We start from the raw sequence: 20,168 nt of genomic DNA on the forward strand, positions 1-20,168 counted from the left end.
TCAGATACGTTATTTTTAATTGATGATTGTGCTAATTTGAGACACAAAGAAGAAGGTGTCCGAGTTATGTAAGTTAGCCTTTTCTGGTAGGCACTAAAATCTGACTGTTTGGTTACTAGTTCAGAAGTACAATTCAGTTGTTAAAGGGAACTGGAACCGCAGAGCGATTTATTCAACTTTTCGATTTTCACCGCCCGAGAAAGTCAAACTTCCAACTTCCTATTCGAGTTCAGATTTGTAGCTCCGCCCCAGTGCCCGAGCATGCGCAGTTCAATTTGTTATTATTGAGAATCATGTGAGAATCACGTGAGTCATGCGATCTTTCATTCATGAGTTTTCGTAGTAAATTCCATAGTAGTGACGTCACTCAATGATTGACAGCTAGGCACCATGTTTCATTCATGCCTCGTTCTGATCACCCGATACGCGGAAAATGAAAACGAGGTCATACGAACTGGCTGGGCGGTTTCAGTTCCCTTTAAGGACTTCAGAGAGAACATTAGACTTAGTCCTGTTTTTTAACAAAGATGAATCAGCCATGAAAGATGCCTTAGAAGAAAACAGTGTTTATATTCCTAAGACCAAGAACCGGAATTACACAGAAGAACTTAAAGTGAAAAAGGTGATCAAACTTTATCATCAGGCTGCAACATCCATTCGGGTTTACTCTATCTTCTTTTAATTAACTTCTCTTCCTCTTTCTAAAAAAAGTAGTAGACCACTATGCCTACAGCACTCATACCTAAGACAATCCATAGGTATTCGTATTTCTTCATTTCATCACTTGGTTGGTAATAGTCACTTAATTGAGTTATTTTTAGATATTTTTACTATTTTCTCAGGGTGAAAGTGGTTGTAAACAGTAAGAGCAGCATCAGTATTATTAAAATCAATAGCAGCCTGGTTCTCTCTCTTAATTTCAAGGTTAACGAAGTCAACTACATTCTTTCTATGTTCTTAATATTCTTCTGATGTTTTATTTAACTCTTCCATAGCCCTATTATGTCTTTTAGTTTCAGCTTCGTAGCTGTTCTTGTCTAGTGTTTTAAAAAGGTAACCAGATCCAGTAAATGATACTGTGTTTACTAAAGCCCCTCCAATCATCATAGCAATACCTGCCATTTAATTAGGTTGATTTCCCTTTATCAAAAATTGAAATCTTACATCAAAACCATTAAGGTCGACCTAGAAAACAAAGTGCATCAAGGCTATCCGAACCTACGGGCAAGAATTATAACAAAAGCTGGTTAAAATAAACTGAGTGATTATTTACAAAAATAAACGTATGTAACGGATATTAAACCCAAGAAAAATAGTTCATAGAAGCACGTTACTACTATTTCTAGCAACAGTCCAAAAATTCTTATAGCGATAAGTGTTCAGTGTTCAGCAAAAGGAATCTTACTCACGACAATGTTCAACGTTCAGTAGATATCAAAGGGACAGTTCCGGCGGGGGTATAAGCAACGAATTATTAGAAAAATGGGGTGACATTCGGCCTGCCGATCCTCGACGAGATACAGTGCAGGAATTGGGTCGCTTCGACCCTGTATGCCCTCAGGCAGGAAGATATAGAAAAGGATATCAACGGCACCAACGCCAGGAACAGATTCTGACCACGTCCACGACAGTGGTATAGCCGCGTTTCACGACGACTCGTATGGCACCAACGCCAGGAACGGTACACTGCAGTCTTGCAGTCACAGCGGCACCAACGCCAGGAATGTTACACTGCAGTCTTGCAGTCACAGCGGCACCAACACCAGGAACGGTACACTGCAGTCTTGCAGTAACAGCGGCACCAACACCAGGATATCAGTCGGAGCTCCTTCCGTAAAACAGGTCCTGCACTGTCCTCGGTGACCATCAGGTATGGTAATAAGTGTCATGTATTTATTCCTTAACTTGATTTTGTTATTCTTCCTAGCTTCACTTATGTTGTGAGAGGAACAATGTATTCCTGCATAAGTTAAACTAATACTAGATGCATTCTGAATTTCCTTGTTGATATTGATAACTAAATCACTTGAACTCTGTTCTGGGTAGTCTCTGGAATCAATGTTTAACACAGTTTTCATTCAATTAACTAACATCTATATCATAATACTATAAGGCGGCTCGCTAAAGTGCCATTTGGGGGTCGTGTTTCGTCTGGAAATTTTGCACGTTTGCAGGTGATATGTTATCCTGATGCAACGTCATGTTTATTTTCGGAAATTTACTTCAGCGGAGCACTAATGAGGGATTTTTAATCGGACACGGTCAATTCTCCTTACAACTCACGGAAGCAAAGCCATTGCTGTTTAGTTATGCAGGGGATTAATGAATCACCTGCACTCCCACCCCACAGGGTGACTAACACTACCTGTTGAACGGCTGGCTGTAGGGGGGTGATTGGAACAGCCTGTACACGTGTTGACCTGCTGAACCAAGGTTAATGTTATTTTTCAATCCACGATTGTAGGCCTAGGTCACCTGATCTTCGAGATTTCGCGGGGAAAGAAATTGTAAACAAACGTATGTGTGCAGTTCAAATGTAAACAAAAATGTATTTTTGGTATTTTCGGTTGCTGGACTTGGGTTTTCCCGCAGTAAGGAGCTGGGGTCAAATTGGTGGTCTATTGTTTATGGGTGCTGTGTTAGCCAGAGCTAACCCGTGATAATGAAGGTTACCATGGTATGTTTATGAGCTCACCACAGCTCTCAATACTTGATCTGAAGAGGCGCGCTGAACCTGAAATGGCCTTATCAGGGAGCTGCTCACGGTGCTGAACTTCTAGCTTGCCTGTCGAGTAAGTGCCTTGCCCGAGACCTGGCTACATGTAGGAGGAGCACGCATTTTAAAGTTATAGTAGTGATAGTGCAATTGGTTCGAGCCATTTGGAGGCCGACATGTGAAGGCCTATCTGCATGGGTACTCCTTCTCCGTATAAAAAGGCGCATATTGCTGACGAAGGAACGAGGCATATCCTCATCATCTCTATCGGACCAACTGATATACTTTTATATGCACGCATACAGCACGCCACAGCTAGGTCCGAGTCTGTGGACAAATGGTTGGTTTAATTTGTCTCTTCGATATGGCTCCTTTGATATTGCATTAGATGTTTATTGCAATTCAATCTATTCAAGGTATAGCCCATTTGAACCTGCCTGCGCCACGGGTACAATGCTAGTAACTAATTATTTATTGCATTAATACATTTAGATACAGTCCATTGACTACAGTTGGCTTTATTGGTGGATCCATTTATTAAGATGGAAAATCAATAAGTAATTGACAAATATCTATTATTGATGTTGTAAAGAAGCAATCTGATAGTTACTGATGTTTACCTGAGCATCAGAAACCACGAATATGTGCATTTTGTATGGCCCATTTCCTATGTCTTTTGTTATCGATAACCGTATTCCATCCTTTGTGTTTTAGAGCTTTTTACCTGAACCATGGAGACGGTTGTCCTCTGTGGTTCTCAAGTCCAACCACAACCCGTAGTGATTCGAGTCACCATAGTATTTCTCCATTGCCATGTAACAGTCATGAATTTTCTTTAGATTCTCAGACATGAAATGCTTCTTATTTTCCTCCCATTGGTCCATTATTCTCAATCCTTCGAGGAACACTTGATTAGAAACACCCTCTATTGTAATCTGTACTAGTGATATTGGGGTTTTCGAAAATCTCAGAAACTCTAGATTCATCGACATAATCAGACACGAATAGAAGCAATATGCCTTTAATTGACATCCTTTGAAAATTAATGTTCTCGTTTATTAAGGTTTCATTGAAAGTAACATTGACATTCTTGAAATGGTCTACCCAATCGTAAAAGATTGAGAATCCAGAGTTTTACCTGGTACTTAGTTGACTTGCAATCATTTTGTTAGTTACTGTGCCGTACTCAAAACAGATGTTTTCAAGTTTGTAGTTCATAGCTACAGTTATGTCTGTTACTATTATTTCCTCCTTGGGTGCTTATGTAATCTCAATAATCACATCCTCGGGAATTGGAAACTTGTAAATGGAGCATGATTGTAAAACATCTCAAAATCTAATGGTATCTTGTATCAAGTACCAAACACTTTCTTAAGTGTCTTTTCATCACTAGTTTCACCGTTAATATTAGCTTGAGATACACTATATCTTAACTTCCTTAGGTTATATGACTGAATACCTGGAAATACCCTATTGTTTCTTTCCTCCTCTGTTAACCACAAATCTTTAAATGTCGAATAATGACTGCAGTCATTGAGATAAAATATATGTTCTGTTCCCCACTTAATTACCATCTTTGTTATAAAGTTTCTACCGAGGTTATTAACCACACTATTTTTTGAATCACCGGAAATCAGCCGACAGATAAAGAGATTCTGGTACAAATAATGTATTCTCCCTCAATGCCGGTATTCAAACATTCAATGTTTCTTCGGGATTAGCAGAAGAGGCGTTATGAGTGATAATGTGATGTTGTCTGTCAGCCTTCAAACCAAGTGGAATCTTATGTGCTCTATCAGTGTTTAGTAAATATCATGTTGCCATTTTATTTATTATTAATGTAAAATTCAATATTTATTGGTAAAATTCATTATTACCTCTTACTATTACCCTTTACGTGACTGGGACTTACTTCTACTTCTACTTCTACTTCTACGTTCCTTTAATACTTTAACTCCCTCTATCAATCCATAGATTATTGACCCTATAATAATAATTAATGTTATCATCATGAGTTCAGCCAGAAAACCGACAACACCAGCCACTGATTTCAATAGGAATGAGACAATAGACCCGATTATTCCAGGTAAAGCAGCTGCTGATTTTTTGGCCAGTTCCATAAGCCAGTCAGCACGAGACCATCTTTTACTTTATCTGGTATTGATGGTTCTGGTTCTGGTCCTGGTTTAGGTCCTGGTTCTGGTCCTTATTTAGGTTCTTGTGGTGTAGGTTTAGGGGCAACTTTCAGAGCGCTACTGATAGTAAAACCTAGAGTTGTGAAGATCATAACTAAAGCTGTTACTATGGCAACAATGGTTACTCCACACGTCTTAAAAAGTAACTTAATTCTATCCTTTAGTGGAACAGTTGAATCTGGTTTAATTGATACATCTTTTATTAAACGTTTAGCTCTTTCAATTTGTGACTCCCTCTCATTGTCTAACTCAAACACATTTTGTTGTTCCTTACTCAGTTGGTCTTTCGTTTTATCAATTTGTTTCTTTAACTCTTCTTTTACATCATAATCTTCTACTACAGAGTTTGTAAAGTCTCTTGTTAGGTTCTCAAGCTGTTTGTTTAGTTCCATTATCTGCTTATCCTTTTCCAAGTTTACTGAAGCTAAATTATCACTAGCCCCTTTTAATGCTCTAAGTTCCCTCAAAGCATATTCTGTGAAGCCAAATTCTTTAAGTTCCTCTTCTGTGTCAGCAATCAACATATCTTTTGGTTTGGGTGATTTAATAACCTCATTGATTACTGGCTGTGTTCCATTTGATATCAACTGAGGTTGACTTAAGCCCGCTACACACGAGGGATTTCTCACCAACTTAGTTGGTTTTAAAATTAAGAACAGGTGCACAGGTGACTGGAAGTTGAGAGTCTTTCACCCAATCACACGAAAGACATAATCCCAGCAATATTTAGGTCCTGCACTATATTTAGGCCAAAACCTTGGTCAAGGCTGAGTGCAAATATCTATTATTTCTGGCGGGGAAATCTTAGATCTAGAAACATGGCTGCCAATGATTTTGTTGTGTACAATGAAAGGAAGAAAAAGAAGATTTTATCTATTATTATTGTAAAAAGTATCAGTGAAAAGAGGAAAAGGAGAAATCGATGGGATAATAGGAGGTTTTGGGCAAAATCGTGGATTATGAGAAGGTACAGCATTGGCGCCTATGGCGCCTATAAAGATAAAGAGTCAAAATATGGCCCAACTATGTTGTTGACTGAATCACACGGGGAAATTTCTCCCCCACACTCCTTATATAAACAAAAAAATCCTTATATAAACAAAAGATGTCGTCGAGAAATAGAACAAGTCGGTAGTGCAGCCAGCAACTCCAACCAATCGGGCAAAGTATCAGTTACCTGGTCTGAATTCCTGTTATGAATTAAAATTCCAACTAAGTTGGTGAGAAGTCCCTCGTGTGTAACAGGCTTTACAGGTGCTGGTCCTTCCATAGGCACTGTTGTTTCACCTGGAACATATGGTATTGAACTTGGTTCAATCATTTCTTTAATAAAGTTAGAAAAATTACTATGTTGTTTTAATGTACTTTCAGAATAGAACTTTCCATCATAGGTTTAAGGAATGCCAACTCCCTGTGGTCAGGGGAGGGGAGTGGGAGAAAATTTGGTCATTTTATCTATTTGACTTGGTTTAAAGCTGTTTAAATCATCATTAACGTCAGGTAAATAATAAATGTTGTTTCCTTTAACATAAATATGTGGTGCTAGTTTTTGCTCAGTTTATTAGTATCATAATTCCAATTTGATTTACTCAATGCTTTTTCGAGTTTACCCTCAATAGCTGTGTATTGTGATTCTTTTTCCATCAGTTCTTGTACAGTACTTCTTACTCTTTCTGGTTGAGAGAATGAAGTCTCAGTAGTTAAATTACTTTCAACACCTAGATTAGTATTGTAGCTTACATTATCATCATCACAAGGTATATTTAAAATACCAGAATCATAACTTTCGTCACTAGTATCAGTTGGTCTAAAACCATCCATTTCCCCCATTTCAAACTCATCTACTCCACCCTCTGCCATATTTATTATTTCTGAAATTATCTAATCAGAAATTATCTAATAATAAAACAATAAATGCCCACGACACTATATCCTTAATAGGAACATTAAGCCCGGTCTACACTAGCCAACATGAACCAACAAATGTTGGCCAACATTGGCCAACATCGTGTTGGGCCTTGTTGCAGAGGCATGTTTGCTATTGTTTGCCAGTGTGGACGGGTCCAAAAACAAGTGAAAACATCAGCCAACTTGTTGGCCAATGTTGGCCTATGTTAGGCCATGCTACTTCTGAACAACATGTTGGTTGGTGTTGGGCAATCAGCAGCCAATCAGGGAACAGATTTGGATCATGTGATGGAGCTACTGGGACAACATGGCAGCCTCAATGAAAGATAGAGAATGGCAATTTCAAGAAATTGAACACTTGATTTCAGAATACGAAAAGCTTCATCCATCCGCAGGAAATTCTTGAGGCTTTTGAAGTCTGAGGCCATTAACTCTTGAAGGAGGCAGTGATAGGCCCCATGCATGCTTTTTCCACAAGTATGGCTTTTGTCAGTTGCGGCGGCGACGGGGGTTAATCACAACTGAAAGAATTGCTGCTGAAGCACCTAGGCATGCTTTCTTCCTGTGGTTCTCCATTGTTTTAAAGAAAAATTGAAGAGAAATGACTGATTTTCCCTCCAAATTGCCCTCAAATTCATGCCAAACACGGCCAAACTTAGTCAAACTTGTTTGGCAATGTTTGCCTGTGTTTGATAGTGTGGACGGGTCCCCAAACAATCGCCAACATGATGTTGGCTCATGTTGGCCAACAATTGTTGGCGAATGTTTGCTAGTGTAGACCAGGCTTTAGTACTAGTGCTGGTATCATTTTGTCTGTTAGCCCCTACAGTGGTAGTAACATGAGGATCCTTAACTGTCTCAACAATAGTCTTAACCTTTATTTTCTTAACACCTGAGCCTTCCATCATTAGAGGAGGTAAAGTCTTTGTAGCGTTGTTACATAGTGCATTTTATATCGACCTTGCCCCGGTGCCATTCCTGTATTGTTGAGTTCATATTTTAGGAATTTAATAAAGCATGTAATCCGAGAATCATATTTCATCTATTTCTATGACCGAAAGACCTTATAAAATGGCGACGAGGAAAACTAATAGACTTTCAGAAGTATACAGTAGGAAGTTAACACTGCAAAGGTGGTCCAGGTTACCCTGACTAGCCATAATTCTTCCAAAAAGTTCTATAAAACGATGTGAAACGGTCGCATCGAAATTTCGCAAAATCGCGGAAATCAACAATCGCGTCGAATCTCGGTCTACCAGCTGTCGAAACGTTTGATCAAATCCTTGGCAATGATCAGTCCAATGCCGGTACGCTTTGGGATAAATGGATCAAGAGAGTGGAGAACTATTTATGTGCTATAAACATCACGAATGAGGCGCGAAAAAGGGCGATGATTCTTCATTTGATCGGTCCAAGAAGTTTCGATGAATTTGAGACAATTCCTGAAACTGTTGATGACTTTGCAACTGCAAAAACAAAACTGACGGCTATACTTCAGGCCTAAAGTAAACGTGGAATATGCGAAAATTCAGTTCCGTACGCAAAAACAGGCTGCTACTGAGACAACCGATCAGTATCATACAAGGTTATGTCAAATGGTGGAATCGTGTGGTTTTACTGAAAAAGACGTCGAGATCAAGTCACAACTCACTCAAACTATGAGAGATTCAAAAGACAGAAAGAAGGCATTAAGTATGACAATGGCTTTGACCGATGTTCTGTCGGAGGCCCGCAACAAAGAGTACAGAATGTAGAAATTGAGAAATCCTTAGTTTCTTCTGCACAAAAACCATTTTTGAACTCTGTATCTGAAAAGAAAGCTAAGCCAAAGTTTTCAACTCAGTCAAAGAACCTGAAATTCTACAACTGTGGTGGCTCCTACTCGCATGCAAATGGTCCAGATTCCTGTCCGGCATGCGGCACAACATGCTCGATATGTTCGAAACCAAACCATTTCACGAGCCTATGCAAGTCAAAAGAAAAAGAGAAACCGAATTTCAGAGGCGGCAAGTAACCAGGATTGTAGAAAAGGAAACTAAAACGTGCCCAAGTCAATGAAGTTTCAACAAACGTGTTCGATTCCGATTCTGATGTTGAGGATCACTACCTTTTCGCAACGAACTTAGCAAATCCAAAAGAGTTTGTAAGCACACCTCCGAGATTCAAAGTCAAGATCAATGACATTGAACTTTCAATGGTGGCAGATAGTGCTGCGACATGCTCGATTGTTGACGAAGCAACTTACATCACATTTCTCAAAAACTTTCCTCTGACTAACACTCACCAAAGGGTAAACCCCTATGCACGTGAGGCTATACGGCCTCTGGGTGAACTATCATGTGTAATTTCATGTAATGGTAGACAAGTCCAGGACACAGTCTTTGTCCTTTCAGTTGCCTTCTCAGTGTGAAGTCTAGTCAGGCCCAGGGACTTTTGGTGATTGCAGACCATACAGTATGCTCCATGTTAGTTGCAGACAAATTTGTTCAAGACAACCCCGTCTAAGAGTATTGGAAAATTAAGGGGCAAGGCCTTCAAACTTCACATTGATAAGACAGTTAAACCAGTGGTGCAGAAAGATCATTTCACACCAGAAAAAAGGTTGAACAAAAGAATTGAACAGGCTTGTTGATGCTGACATATATGAAAAGGCTGATGGTTACCCTACTACTTGGGTATATCCTATTGTTGTAGTTCCTAAAAAGGGCACTGATGAGGATATCCACATATGTGTTGACATAAAAGTAGCAAACCAAGCCATAATAAGGGGGAGACATCCTACTCTCACGATAGACGACATTGCAGATCATCTCAATGGCTGCACGGTATTTTTTAAGATTGACCTCCATCAGGGCTACCTACAATTAGAATTAGATGAGGAATCGCTTCACATTACGACTTTTGTGACCCACCTGGGTCTGTACAGGTCCAAAAGGCTGAGCTTCGGAATCACTAGCTCTAGTGAGATTTTTCAGAAAGCTGTCGAAGAGGCCACTGCTGGTATCAAGCAGGTTTTGAACATCTCAGATGATCTAATCATAGGTGGTAAAGGTCAACAAGATCACGATGAAGGTCTGATCAAGGTGTTGGTAGCATTGTTAGAAAATGGTTTCACCATTAACTTGCAAAAGTGTTTATTTAGCGTGCCCGAGTTACACTTTTCCGGTATGAAGTTTTCAAAAGATGGTATGCAACCCGATTCGAGTAAAATCGATGCCTTAATGAAGATGGTGCCATCATCCAGTGTGCCAGAGGTACTCAGTTTATTAGGTATGTTGAACTACAGTTCAAGGTTTATTCCAAAGAGACCAGGGTAATGTTATCAAAACGGTATCATATGGTAGTCGATCGTTTACCCCAACTGAACAGCGTTACTCACAGTCGAAGCGCTGGCAATCGTCTTGGCGTGTGAGCATTTCCATATTTATATTAATATGGTAAGCCGGTGGTCATACATACAGTTCATAAGCCGTAACTGGGAATATTTGGGAAGCTAAGAGGTACACTCCCAATGCGCCTAGAATGATGGAATCTCCGACTCCAACCATACTCACCCGGTATCCGGTATCAGGAAGGAAGATATGTAGCGTTGTTACATAGTGCATTTTATACCGACCCGGCCCAGGTACCATTCCTGTATTGTTCGAGTTCGTATAAGGAATTCAATAAAGCATATAATCCGAGAATCATATTTCATCTATTTCTATGACCGAACGACCTCATAGTCTTTTTATCATTAACGTCATTTTTACCAGGTTTTAAGTGTTTGGGAGCAACTAAGATGTTGTTATTGTAATTCTCGACGATCTTACTAGTCTTACGGATCATGTCAGATCCAATTATGTACAATCCTAGAGCATCCTGATACCCAACAATTGAAGTTGGGATATCCACGTGTTGGTCAATTGAATCTTGTAAGAGTTTTAAGAATTGCTTCTGTGCGTCCAATTCAGTTCCAAAACTACCAATAATTGCTGTCCTTGCTTCAGCCTGTCCTCCTGATATACAGTAAACATAAGTTCTTATGCTGTCGTTGAGTCTAAAAATTCAAGGCTCAGTTAAGCTCTTCTTATCAACCTTAATGAAATATTTCCAACCATCATCATTCTAAACAATTCTCTCTATCTTAGCTATGTGTAACTATTTAGCATAGGTGTAATGTTTATCAGGCAAAGCATAGTGATCCCTATGATCTATGAATCCATTTCCATGAACCGCACCCCATAAATATGTTGTTCCTAGACCATGATTGTCTCCTTTCTTTGTCCTAAAATCAAAGTCTTTAGATACGTTAAATTCATTACATAATCTGAAAAATTATGTTACGTTGAAGTGATTGTTAGCAGAGTTAAATAAATCATCATACATCATCCGTCCAGACAACGTTGTGGCACAATAAACAGCAAAGTTCACCTGATTCTGATAGTATGACATATCACATTTACCCAACCACTTGTTTACTTCACCCTCTTTCTCGAATGTTAAACCGTAGGCCATTGTAGGGTCTACTAGAACTTCGATGCTGAAACTCTGTTCTTCAGCAACGAATACTTTCAGAATATCCATTTATTAAACGTATTTATCACAAGTAGGACAGTGAACCTTTTGGTTTCTATCACTCATTATTTAGATTAAACAGATTTATTAAATTTCACTCATTCCAGTTATGGTATTCCAGTTATGTTACTTCTTACAGACTGTACAGACTGTACAGGTTATATAGGTTGTAGTAATAGGATAATGGGTGCTAGATTACTCGGTTTTTTGTATTGGGATTAAGGCAACTTTAATGGGAAAATACTTGTGTTTTCCCCCCTTGATTTTGGCCCTTTTTCCTACACAGAATCATAGATATTCGTAGATCGCATTATCCTATTACTGACGGCTTATGGAGGTATGTTGCCTTTGTTTTTTAATTTTTTCTGTATCTTTGACTGATTTTTATACGAGGTTGGATCAATAAATTTTATCATTTTAATATGGGTTACCACTGACTTTAGACTAAAGTTTTACTAAAACAATCATCTATAAGTTGTGTAAATATCGGTCACGTGGGATAACCAGTGGTAACATTGTTATACAGTATGATATTGATGACACGTCCGCAATATCGTGAATTCTGGTTGAATTCTTCAAAAATGCCAATCGTCAGTATTTGAACCTCAGTATGTTTTTTTTTTAAACGCGATACACTTTATAGGTTTGACAACTGGCTCTTGATTCCTAGTTACCCTAAATGTCTTATGTTTCATGCAAGTGGTAAATATGATGAATTTCTGCTGAAATGTCTTCAGTCACGAAGGGATGCTTGTCCTAACCACCTATCCTTGTTCGAACAATAATCTGACATCTTTACAAAACTGCAATATTTCTGTAATGATCAGAAGAAGTGTGCTTTGGTATGTTAATTAATAGATTCGAAAAGAAAGTGTGGTAGTTACTTTATAACTCACACAAGGTAGTGAGTCTAATGATTACGTATAAACTGTATGTAAAGTGTGAACAACATGCATATATACATCATGTCCATCGAATCTGAAAAAAATTGTGCAGACCCATGACAATTCTGGTTCCGGTTTTTCGTGCACTGCTACCGTCCCCTAACGCACCTCTACAGACTCAGGAAAGGAATGCACCGAAGTACCGGCAGCGTCTGGAGCAAGTGGCGGCGGCAACGGAAAGGAAAATTCAAAATGAAAGGGGAAAGGGGAAAAAACACTTCGACAAGACGTGACGGAAAAGGTCAATGTTGGTATTTTTGCCCCGAACTTTACATTTGTTTTATTGTTGGATTGATGCTAATAGAAAATAAACTAATAAAAAGTCAAATTATTGAAATGTTAATCGCTTTTAGTGACAATATTTCATGTTCTTTACAAATTCCATCTGGTCCGAAAAACCAAAAATAACTACTTGTTCATTTCCACACTTGCCAGGCAGCCTGTCTTTTAAAGCATTTAATTGTTTTTATTAACAAACATGCAATTTCTCTCCGCACAAAGATGAAAACAACATTGACCAGCGAGTGGATAACTTTCTGCATTTGTCAATTTATCTGTAAACTACCCTCAGTGCACTAAAATCATTATATTTGTTCTGAAATTGATTGTTTGGTGTGGGTGAATGTTCGGTTTCATTGCGTACGACAGGGTGTCTCCCAAAAAAAGTATAACCACCTCATTCATTTTCGATGAAAAGGATGGTTAATGGTTGGAATTAGCACCAGCATCAACATCAAAAGTCATGGTTGTGTTAGCTATAGCATATGAGAAGGAAGGATCATGGTTGGGGTTAGCTATAGCATGAAAAGGCTGGGTAATTGTTGGAGTTAGCGATAGCATCAAAATCAAAGGTTATGGTTAGAGATAGCTCTAGCATATATGACTATGAGAAGGAAGTATCATGGTTGGAATTAGCAAAAGCATGAAAAGGAAGGGTAATGATTGTTGAGATTAGCACACCACTATAAGGCATCAGAAATTTAATTCTGGAAATGTGTATTACAATATTAAAGTATGTTGTCGACATAGCCAAACGGTGACAAAAAAATCACAACATATTAGTGGTCATAGTTCAATTGCCACTCAAGGGTTAACGGATGACGATAAAACCCCAAAATTTACGTGAAAGCTACCACGGAGTTATATCAACACCATCCAAGATTTGAGCATGATATCAACTTCCGATTTTCCTCAGCAGCAAAAAGTCCAAGACTTATTGATCCGCTCTCGCTACATTAAAGAAATATGGGCAATATTTATTTTCAACACATCCTGTCATGTTTCTGTTCATTGGTTCAAAGCTTCGTTCTAACTGATATATTGCATTCATAGTTCAGGCCGGTTTCTTTTGTAATAAATCAAAATTATGATAACATAGTCACGCTGTCATCAAATCAGGATTCACGCGATTAGTCTGGGCTAGACGGAGCTCTCGGATGCAGCTCCTACTCGACATGCGCATTTTTTACAAAAGGCAATGTCACGTGCAACTCTCACTCTATCACAGGATCCAGCCGAACGCAGCCTTGATGTAGTCTATTCTTCAACAGTTTCAAACTGTTCTGCCACTTAGCTGAGCGAACGTGGTGGTTTGTTTGTCAAATAATCGAGGGTATATTCCAAAAGACGAGTTGCCACAACACGATGTAAAAAGCGCTTATCACGTAAGTGTACACGAGCAGCATATAGACTGTACAGGATGATCTTATTAAGCATTAAACGAGGGGTGTCATAAGTATATTGCAAGGCTTCGTTAAAGATAGCAATCAGGAACTTCCCGAAGTCTCAAGCAAATTTCAGAAGTAGTGAAAGACTATTCTTGTTTTCGAAACTGCGCAGTAACTTATACAAGTCTCTTTAGCAGACATAATATTCAAACATTCTTCTAATATCATTCTCCACAGCAGACAGGATATTCAAGCATCTGCCACTGTCAATCAGCTTCCATGTTTATTAGTCACTGTACGTTTGCGTTCGCGCAATGTAATCGGACTGAAAATAGCCGCACCCAAAGTTTCGTACTGACTGTGGGTGAATTACAAAACAAAAACATGGGGGGGGGGGGGCAAAATAGCAATGTCCGCTATTGAAAATGATGAATGATCATAGAGCGATCAAAACATGCAACTATTGCTATTAAATGTATGATAAACAATTAACGGCTCCATGCTCCCGACTATACATGTAGTAGTAGATTTAGGCATATTATACTCAAATATACTAGTACATACATAAATGTAATATTTCAGTTTAATGTACACAACCCAATATTGTATTTCAAAGTAATCAACTTTTTCACGTGCTGTTGGTTTACTAGTGGTCCAGAGTCCACTGTTTATCATATACGGTAATTGTGATTGCCCGTCTTTGTATTGTTCTATTTAACAAGGTCTTTTAATTGAAGGAAGACGATGCCAAGTGCGCGCAATAGTATGCTCTCCTCAGGAACCTGAGTTAACATTCCAAACAGTCATGCCAATCTCCCAGAAGTCAGATCGGAGGCGTGGTGATAAAAACTGGTGTATTGGTACCTTCCTTTACTATTTCGGTTGATACTATCGGGGAACGTTTGGCACATTTATCACTTGAGCACTATGTCCACTGCCCGAAGATACATGTGCAGGAGGTTACAAACTAGAGAGATAAAGTTCAAGTCGCAGACATTAAATTGCTCAAAAGCAATCAATTAGGTCGCAATGAGGAAGGTGTCCGAGCAATCGTGTGACCTGGCTGTTCATACCACTCATCTTTATGTACTATTGTATGCAAGATATGGCTTGGATGATCCTCAAGATCATGAGGTTAATTAGAATTATTTAGATCAGTAGAATATACCATATGATATCTATTCGGGTAATTTGCTTCTATAATTCAATTTTACGTCCTCGGCCGTGTTGACTCGACTATAATTTCCACGACTGAATGCTTTATCCGAGCGATAAAATATATTATTTGAAAACAGATAATTGCCTTAGAACACTAAATCTAAGAAACGTTCATGTAACATTCTCCTTTTTCTCAAACCCGGAAGCACTTTATATCTTGTGAAAGTTTCTAAGAGACGTCAACAAAAGAAACAGTGTCAACCTGATGTTCCTCAAACTTTCGATGTCATATGATCAGTTTCCTCCTGTGACTTTATCTTTTTGTCAATGTGGGCTCTTAGGAGTAAACAGAGTCTTATGTTTTTATCCAAAAACATCGATTCCTTCAGGTTGCGGTATTGAAAGTGGGCTTAAATTTTACATTCTACAAATTTTGCTATATACATGTAGTTCGAAAGAACACGTATTTTTCAAAGCGAGTAATATGCATGGCATAAATCGAGTAACCCCGTGGAGCCCCAATAAAAACGACGTTAATTTGCTGTTTTGCCTACAGTAATTTCTCAGTGCGCAAGAAAAAAGGGTATTCAGATACACAAAGTGTATGCGCATTAAAAAGAGCTCATTACCTGTAGGGAATTTGCTCTTGACACAGATCGTCTTGACAAATTAACTAAAATAAGTATAATTCCTTCAAATAACTACCTTACATAATGCGGCGTGCACTATGTCTTCAATGCGCCTTCGTGGCTGCCAGGAAAGTTACGCAAAATGGCCAACGGAAATGGTGCGTTGTGATTACACTGCAAATACCCACGGGATCTTGCTGATATCGAAGAGAGATTAATATATCTTTGTTGACATCAAAGAAGGCAATAACTCTGCAAAGGCTCATTATAGAAAACGGTGCTTTCTTTTCCATCCCATGTTCGGAAAAAGTATCAGAGATGTTGAGATAGGCAGCAAACACGACATAATCGAACACCTATTGTGGGGGGGGGGGGCTGTTCTAATACCGTGGATAACCGTAGCGGTCTAGCGACCAAATGTACGGTTCAGCGAACTGCCGCTTATGCACTCTTACCAGACGACGAGAGTTGAAAGTCAGTTTAAGAAATAAAAATGGAAGATAGTAAATAATTTTTTGCGATGTTGCAGCCTGGGCTCTTGTTAGATACAATTCACTAACCTTCCGATGATAACGCGATGACTAAGTCGTTTATAAGGCTATTTAATTACAATTTTAAAGTGATACTATGATGTGATTTACAACTTTGCGGAAATACGTCCGTTTTTAATTGTTGATCACAAATGTAAAGCTCAAATTTTTTATTAGATTTATTATAAAATCGCTGTTTTAATCGCGTCAGACTGGCCAACTGCCGAAGACGTTTTGAAAAACCCGCACTAAGTCACGTGACCTCATGACGTCACAACATGAACAAGTCAGACCGTCGAGTATTTTCCTTTTCGCTCTAGGAAGAAGCTATATCCGCAGTAGTTCGCTAGGAAAATCTAATGAATATTAAATGAGGTCTAAAAATAGTTTTAGGAATACATACCATTATTATGACGTCAGCGATGGAATTTCCTGGTTGGACTTAGGAAATTTATGATGAAAAGACTAGGACTGTGGACTTGGGGGGGGGGGGCGTCCCTTCCCTTACTTCGTTACTTCGAGATTTTTTCCAAATGTGCTGGAAGACCCCCAATGGCAAGGTGTTCGCTAAAAAAAATTGCACTTGCTCAGTTCAACATAAGAGCATTCCCCGAAGATGACGTCACTGCAGCTGCTGCCCTCTATTTCCCCAACGCTGAATTACAGGCAATGTTGGACAAACATGCGGTTTCGTAATGGATTCAGGCTTTCTAACTAGGGCAGTTAGATTCAATCTGGCACATGTCCGAGTGTTGGAAATACTACATAATTGTTCTGAATATTTCTCTCTCTGACACTATGGTATCATTCATGCTAAAAACAATGTAGGGTCAAAGATAATTGACTTTGAAATAAGCTCAAATGCGTAGAAATAAGTGTCGATGTCCGACTGTCACGTGACTAAAACGTCATCAATATCTTATGCAAATGACCTTGTGAGCTATGAATAGTAACTTCGCGGGATGCTATTTCACTGAAATTAAATGGCAAGTGTGTGCATACTGAGAATTCATCATATAATCTCACAAGTTTGTTGTGTGACCTCATTTCACACAGGTCTACGAAAGCCCAGAAGGATCATCCGACATCCGACATCCGACATCCGATATCCGAATTCCGAACTCCGACATCCGATATCCGATATCTAAATAAACCAATCAGGGGCGGCGTTACTAGACGTCTACAGTTTTCAGCCAATCAGACCGAGCGTAGCGTCTTTGCTACTTGTGCTGTAAAACAATGGCGACCGTCAAGCAAAGTAATCGATGAGTCCACCGGACGTTCTTATAATTTTTTCCTGCAAAATGGAAGATTTTCGTTAAGCGAGTTAGGTTAGCTTCACGGTTCAGGATATTTTTCCATGCACGTTAGTCATTAGTTTCACATATATCACCGTAAGTGGCGCTGGGTGATACATCCCAAATATGGTTAATACATTAATGTATGTGGAGAATGGGAATTCCGCAACCTTCACTCTGGGGATTCCCCAGACATTGGTTTCCGATTCCTTAGAAGGGGAGCAGATTGCACATTCCGCGCCACTCTCGATCTTGGAGTGGGGTGGGGGAGGTGGCGGGTGATGAAAAAAGATTAAAGGGGGTCAAATAAAAAGTGGGGGGGGGGTCAAAATATGGCTATTTATTCAAGTAACTTGTGCGTCAGTTACCGGAGGCTTTCCTTAAATTAAGAGGGTCTAATGGTGTGGAAATGCCCGCAAAACGGGGTAAAAAGGGAGTCCTTTGGAAAATCAGTAACAAGCATAGGCCTATGTGTATACTAGTTAAGGAGTGGGGGAGGGGCGGGGAGCGTTAGGCAGCACCGGTGTTAGGCCAAAAGCCTCAGACTTAGAGCCGAGAGAGCGGCGGTACCGGCCGGCCACAGCTCCTGCTGCATACGGTTGCATCAGGTATATAGCGTCCGAGATACTTTTGCATTAATACATTAACCATATTTGGGATGTAGCATCCAGCACCACTTACGGTGAAATATTAAACTAATGACTAACGTGCGTGGAAAAATATCCTGAACCGTGAAGCTCACCTAACTCGCTCAACGAAAATCTTCCATTTTGCAGGAAAAAATTATAAGAACGTCCGGTGGACTCATCGATTACTTTGCTTGACGGTCACCATTGTTTTACAGCACAAGTAGCAAAGACGCTACGCTCGGTCTGATTGGCTGAAAACTGTGGACGTCTAGTAACGCCGCCCCTGATTGGTTTATTTAGATATCGGATCTCGGATGTCGGAGTTCGGAATTCGGATATCGGATGTCGGATGTCGGATGTCGGATGATCCTTCTGGGCTTTCGTACAGGTCACAACGCTCAAATTTCAATAGTTAATGATTGGTTGAAAAACGAACACCTGTAACAGTTCATTTTCATAATTAGTGTAATATACCTGCTTTTAGCATTGCAGATTGTTTTATGGCAGAGGCACACCTCTGGCATTAGAACAATCTGCCTTGTTGACCTTGGACCTCGTTCGGCACGTTTTAGCGATGATTACCTGTCGACGTGGTTCTGTGTCTATAAGGAAAGGAGTTGCTTGTTCTTCGGCGCCAGCCTAAGCATTTTTTGAGGTTAGCTTTCCAAGTTGAGCAGGAATAGTTATCACGGAAACTATTCCTGCAGCAGTGCACGCACTGGTGTGTCCACAGCCCTTAACGACTCGGCATAGCAGTGGAGGTCCGCTTCTTTTGGGGAGGTACAGAGTTGCAACAGAGTGTCAACAATCATCAATAGGATCATAACATTTTCAGCCAGAAAATCGACAACAGCACCTATTAATTTCACAATGAGCAAACAATGGAACCATTAATGCCTGGTAGAGCTACAACTGATTGCTCAGCCAATTATTTAAACCACCTGGTAAACTTCTTGAGTCCTTCCCTTACTCTATTTGTAACGTTTGGTCTTGGATTAGGGGGCTCAGTTTAGGTTGAATTGTTGCCCTAATGAAATAACTGATAGTCAATCCTAAAGTTGTAGGTATCACAATGAATGCTACCAATTAAAGTACCTATTTTTAAACACTCTTAATCTATCTTTTAGAGGGATCTTTGAATCTGGTTGTTTTAGAAAATCCTTTTAGATTCTCTCCATTCTTTGAATTTAGGAATCATAAGGGTAGGGTCAGGGTGCGTAGAAGGGAAAGGAACGCCAGCTGTACCACTTGCCGGAGGTCGAGGTCGGAGCTGGTCGAGGGGGTGGTAGGGACCAACATAGGGTACAACCAGCTAACTTAAAGACAAGCTACCAATGATGCAAATTGGGGTCATGCTAATCGTCAGCCAGTTGTGAACCCTTTTGGAGGAAATCGTGGTCTTCAAGGGCCTGCTGCAAACTTGAATCGTAACAATTCTCTGGTGCAATCTAATCGGTACACCCATCAATACCTTGCGAATACTGCGCGTCCTCCACTGGCTACGGCTAGGAGATGGAAAGATTTTGCATTTGCGGACCTCAATATATTTCTTGGCCTTGTCATCTTGACTGGGATTGTAAAAAAGGCGGACATGAAGTTGTAATGGTCATCTGATGAAGTACTAGCACACCTTTATTCAGTACGAGGATGTCAAGGCAGTTGGTTATGAAAATCATACATTGCAATGACAATAACTTAAAAATGATACGTTCGGTCAGTATATGACTACATAGTTCAAAAGTTTCCGGAACTCTTTGAGCCTTGGTGGTGATATCTCAATGGATGAGGGCAAGCATGGGATTCCATGTCAACAATCCTACATCCTTGCAGATGCAGAAAACGCCTACTTCTTGAACTTGACCAAAGATGTCGTTCATACACCTCGTGACACTGTCTTCCCACTTTTTGGTCGTTTGATTTGGGTGCACCGCTCTCTC

General features: G+C 39.7%; 1 protein-coding gene across 1 annotated transcript; it reads left to right on the forward strand.

The window, feature by feature from the left end:
• The first annotated feature begins 8,414 nt into the window (after positions 1–8,414).
• On the forward strand, positions 8,415–10,136 carry LOC135498381 (uncharacterized protein K02A2.6-like). Its single transcript, XM_064788637.1, has 2 exons — positions 8,415–8,511; positions 9,514–10,136. Exons 1-2 carry the CDS (start codon positions 8,415–8,417, stop codon positions 10,134–10,136), a joined length of 720 nt encoding a protein of 239 aa, XP_064644707.1.
• Positions 10,137–20,168: the final 10,032 nt, after the last annotated feature.

This window comes from Lineus longissimus, chromosome 13, assembly GCF_910592395.1.
Source record: "Lineus longissimus chromosome 13, tnLinLong1.2, whole genome shotgun sequence".
In the NCBI taxonomy this organism is placed as follows: Eukaryota; Metazoa; Nemertea; class Pilidiophora; order Heteronemertea; family Lineidae; genus Lineus; species Lineus longissimus.